The sequence below is a fragment of the Pecten maximus genome, unplaced genomic scaffold (assembly GCF_902652985.1).
Source record: "Pecten maximus unplaced genomic scaffold, xPecMax1.1, whole genome shotgun sequence".
Classification (NCBI taxonomy): domain Eukaryota; kingdom Metazoa; phylum Mollusca; class Bivalvia; order Pectinida; family Pectinidae; genus Pecten; species Pecten maximus.
The window spans coordinates 82,200-87,415 of record NW_022982843.1 but is presented as its reverse complement, the minus strand read 5'-3'; the positions used below and the strand labels follow the sequence as shown (position 1 = coordinate 87,415).

The following is a 5,216-nucleotide window of genomic DNA, read 5'->3' as shown; positions in this document are numbered from 1 at the left end:
GTCATATTTAATTCAAGCATTTGAATGAAATTATCCAAAACGTTAACAATAAGGTCTATGGGAAAACAATTGGTTGGTTGGTCTCTACATATAGCTACCGCATATGACATTTTGTGCCATCTAGCGTCCCTGGAAACCAGATGATGGGACCGACCAACACATTTTCGGACGAGATTCTCATCTTGGAGGCATTGTAGCAGAATTTAGAGAGAAATTGAGATTCAGGGGGGATTGATGATGAAAATATGACACATGTAGTGTTACAAGGAGGACCATAGACCGGACAGATACGGACATACATTCTATATTTCAATGGTAGCGGTATATATCGTGGCTCGGGGTACGGTTGGATGCTGGTTGTACTGCTGGCACTACCCCGGTCCGATGTGTGGGTGTGTGTCTGGTTGTTCTGTTGTCACTACCCCGATTCGGTATTCGGTGATGTGTTTGGTTGTTCTGTTGTCACTACCCCAGTTCAGTGTTTGGTGATATATCTGGTTATTTTTTGTTGTCACTTGCCCGGTTCCGTGTTCTGTGTCTGTGTTTCGACTCTTTTATCTAAATAATGGCTCTACTCCTAATTTTTTTTCTCGTTCGGCCTTTTTTTCTTCATTTTTCACAAAAAGACCAGAAATTAGGGGGTGGAGGAGATAACATTGAGTTATCTCCCCCTGATCTTTATTCTATATCTTATTTGTTTATATTTCTGAGTAGCACGATTTCTATACTTGGCTATTAACCAAAAGCCGTCCCTTTAAATTTAAAGCTTATCAAGATATGAAAATTTACATTTCAAAATTAACTCAATTTTAATGTGGTTTTCTCTTAAGAATTCCATATCCGGTACCAATAGAAGAAACAACCTACCAGCCTAAGACTTGCAGTCAGGCACTGCATATTTTGATAGCATAGCCTATGGTTCTATCCTGTTCCAGAAAAGTTATATTTGAAAAATGTTAAGATGCTATAGGGAACAACCAACCAATTGAAAAAATTTATTTTTGAAACAGCCCCTGTGTATAGAACGTTGAGCCAAGGATAAAATGTCTGGCAGCCACTGATTGGCCAGTATGTTATGAAGTGAGAAAATAGATATGTAGCCTGATAGGTAACTATCAATAAGAAATGTTGATATAAATTTCTTAAGTCCGATTGGTTTTTTTCCCAAAAGTTCACGTAATAATAGTAAACAGGTAAACATTTAAGATTTTTGAGAATTTTTACTGCGAAATTCACCTATTTTCAAAATGGCTACCCTGGAGAAAATTTGAGCTGAAGGACCCAACTTTTTTTTTTGATTAGGTGTTATATCAGACCCTAAACTTTTGTTATAAACCATAATCGTCATATTTAATTCAAGCATTTGAATGAAATTATCCAAAACGTTAACACTAAGGTCTATGGGAAAACAATTGGTTGGTTGGTCTCTGGTAAGGGCCTGGCTGTATATGTTTAATGTTCTTCATGTTCAAATAAAACTGTTGAAACTTAATATTGATGTTCATTATTACTGTAACACATGGAACCCCAGACTAGAACCTGGGTAAAAGTCTGTAACGACTGAGAGGTCGTTCCTACTACAAATGGTGCCGTGATAGAAGTCTGGGTAACCTCCATGTGTTTCACACGTGTTTCTATGTTTACATTTTCACTTTTTCTATGTGTTGCATATTTCATGTTACTCGTTGAATGTCTTGTCTCGTAAATCCATTGGTACCTTGGGTCGGAACTTCTAGTAGCTAAAATAGCTGCATACTAACGTTGACAGTGTTATTATTGTAAATTGACCATGCAGTACGAAAATACTAATCCTTCTGCAGCGCCGGAAACCATTGGTGTCGGTGCTAGACCTAAAACTACTATGTTGACTAACCCTACAGGTATTACAGATAGTGGGAGACATTCTGACACTAGAAATGGTGATTATGCTTTCCCTGTCAGTAATGAGAGTGGTCTATTTGCTACAAGCGGTGTAGGCCGTGGGCGTGCCATGTTGTCACGGGCGGGTATTACTATTCCGACCTGCGAAGGTCAAAGGTCATTTGAGGCCCCGAATAGGCATAGTGTTGATGTAAATACTACACACGTGGGTTCAGTACCGCTATTAACGCCTAGTATGATCAAACAAGTTTCGTTTGCGGAAGGCTTAAAGCCTGAAATGTATTCTACACCAATTTCCAGCAATGTTAGCAGTACAAATAGGGATTATCATGGTTCTAGTCAGGTATTTTCTTATCCTCAGACTCCTACCTGTCCTACATTTTCCTTGACAATGTCTACTACCAGTTACTCACCTATTTATTCAAGTACATGTTTTAAAAACCCAATTAGTAGCACTGGTCCTGAGGTAACATTTTCAACCTTAACAGATAGGGTTCTCCCTGTAAGTCAACCCTCAAATATTCCAGTTACAAATGCCCAGTCATTTTCAGTAAGAAGGAAAGAGAAAGAGCCCCAGACGTATGATGGTTCTACAAGTTTTCGTGATTTCTTGATTCATTTTGAGCAAATTTCTGCATGGAATTGTTGGTCAGATTTAGAAAAAACACAGCAGATTACAATGTGTCTGCGAGGTGCTGCTCAAAGAATTTTGTCAGAACTACAGCCTAGGGATATGACAAATTTTGATTCTGTGAAATCTATTCTTTGTAAAAGGTTTGATCCTCCAGGGAGGGAGGCAGCTTACAAGTCTGAGTTTAGAAACAGAAAAAGGAAAGAAGGAGAAAGTTTAGTAAGTTTTGGTGAAGTTATCAGATTAGCAGCTCGCAAGGCATACCCAAATAAACAAACAGATTTATTGGAAGGGGATCTGGTAGATCAATTCATATATGGGCTAAATGACTGTGAGTTGGGTAGTCATGTTCAATTCTCCCACCCTGCTACACTTGATCAGGCAGTAAGTGCTGCCATAGAATTTGAGTCTTTCAAGGCCAGGCAAGTGGAGCAAATTCCAGTTAGAAAACCAAGGGATTTAAATCCCGAAGCACCTGTTTTTGTTCAGGCAGTACAAAAAGAACCCAGTACAGTAGATGCTACATCTGAGTCTGATCTGGGTACATTCATTTTGGAACAGTTTCAAAAATTAAACCGAAAGTTAAATTCAAGAAAGAAAAACGTTAGCAACAAAAACTTTGAGTGATTGCCTCTTTCCTAGAGAAAATGTTTTGTTTGTGGGGAAATGGGACACTTATCCTATGATTGTCCAGCAAAGAACGACTCAAAATCAGGTCAGGGAAACAAGACAGAGCTGGTCTCGGGGCCAGAGAATCAGCTCCTAAATCTGAAGGGCCCATCGTCGTGTTAAACACTGTCCAACCCAGCTTATTTGCAAGTGTTGGGATAGGTGGTTCTAATCTTAGCTTATTAGTGGACTCTGGATCTTCTGTAACTATATTGGATGTCGATTTGTATAATAAGTTACAGGGAAGGCAAAAGCCTGAGTTGAGAAGCTGTAATATAAAGCTGACAACAGCTTCTGGCAGTAGCCTCATAGTTTTTGGGAAGGCAGATTTTGTGTTTAAGTTAGGGAGTCATAGTTTCACACAGGAAACTGTGGTGGCAACGCTCCAAGGTCTTCAGGGTATTTTAGGGATAGATTTCCTATCGAGGCATGATGGGACTTTGAGTTTTGGTGATAATACTCTGCAGTTAGGAGGCCACAAAGTTAAATTAAACCCACAACCTGTCAGTCAGTGTGCTCACATTAGGGTGTCAGAAACAGTTTCTATTCCTAAGAACTCTGAGTGCTATTTTGCTGGTTATGTAGATGGTGAGATAGATAGTAAGCTAGGTATTATTGAGCCTACAAAGTTGGTGTCTAACCAAGGTCTGCTACTGGCCAAAACGTTGATAGCCCCTCAGAAGGGAAGGGAGGTAACTCTGTCAGTTCTCAACCTTACAGCAAAGGACATTAAGATTCAGAGTAATACTTTTGTGGGCAGTTTACATTCTGTAGGGCAGGTACATGAGATTAGTGAGGAAAACCATGTAGATAGCACCCAGCTACCACCCTATCTTCAAGATGTTTTAGATAGGACGTCTAATAAATTAACCCCAGCTCAAAAGTCAGAGGTTAAGGACCTGTTACAGGAATATCAAGACCTCTTTGCTGGCCCTGATGGTACTTTGGGGAATACTAAATTGGTGGAACATACTATAGATACCCAGGGAGCTCTTCCTATTAAGATACCCCCTCGTAGGATATCACCAGGTCAGAAATTAGTTGTTGAAAAAGAGTTAGATAGTATGTTAGAAAAAGGTGTAATTCAACGCAAGCTCTAGTCCATGATCCGCCCCTGTAGTTTTATGTATCAAGAAAGATGGGTCAGTGCGTTTTTGCATAGACTATAGGAAACTAAACTCAGTTACTAAAAAGGATGCATATCCTCTCCCGAAAATAGACGAAGCCATAGAAACACTCTCGGGCATGAAATGGTTTTCTACGCTCGACTTAGCAAGTGGATACTGGCAGTGTAGTATGGATCAAAATAGTAGGGTTAAAACAGCTTTTGCCACTCATAAAGGCCTGTATGAGTTCAATGTGATGCCATTTGGCCTTTGTAATGCCCCCGCTACTTTTTCTCGCCTTATGCAGTTGGTGTTGGGTGGATTACAGTGGTCTAAATGTCTCTGTTACCTTGACGATGTGATTTGTTTTGGGAACTCATTTGAGTCAGCTATGTCAAACTTGAAGTGTGTTTTTGAGTGTTTCCGTTCTGCAAATCTAAAACTTAAGCCTAAAAAGTGTACCCTATTCCAGACCCAGGTCTCATACTTGGGGCATGTAGTTTCGGAAGCTGGAATCAGCTGTGATCCTGAGAAGGTAAAAGCGGTCAAAGGCTGGCCACAACCTGAGTCATCTACAGAACTTAGAAGTTTCCTAGGCTTAGCGGGTTACTATAGGAAGTTTATCCCAAACTTTTCAGATATAGCAGCGCCCTTAACCCAGTCAACCAGGAAGGGGAAAGTGTTTAAGTGGGATGAAAAGTGTCAAAATTCATTTGAAAAACTGAAAAATCTTTTAGTTTCAAGTCCTATTCTGTCATACCCAAAAAGTGTCGGGTCATTCATATTAGATTGTGATGTCAGTAATTTTGGAATGGGATGTGTTCTTAGCCAGATTCAGGATGATGAGGAAAAGGTCATTGCATATGCTAGCAAAACATTCAGTAGGGCACAACAAAATTACTGTACGACCCGTAGGGAATTACTTTCTG

The 5,216-nt window shown here is 39.8% G+C and overlaps 1 protein-coding gene across 1 annotated transcript; it reads left to right on the top strand.

The window, feature by feature from the left end:
• The first annotated feature begins 3,178 nt into the window (after positions 1-3,178).
• Positions 3,179-4,281, top strand: LOC117321033. The gene is made up of 2 exons (XM_033875512.1): positions 3,179-3,227; positions 3,473-4,281. Exons 1-2 carry the CDS (start codon positions 3,179-3,181, stop codon positions 4,279-4,281), a joined length of 858 nt encoding a protein of 285 aa, XP_033731403.1.
• The last annotated feature ends 935 nt before the right edge of the window (positions 4,282-5,216 follow it).

Coding starts and splice junctions, on each gene's coding strand:
- LOC117321033 (XM_033875512.1), top strand. CDS start 3,179: ATGGGACACTTATCCTATGATTGTCCAGCAAAGAACGACTCAAAATCA. Junction 3,228..3,472: donor AAAGAACGACTCAAAATCAG/GTCAGGGAAACA, acceptor AGCTGACAACAG/CTTCTGGCAGTAGCCTCATA.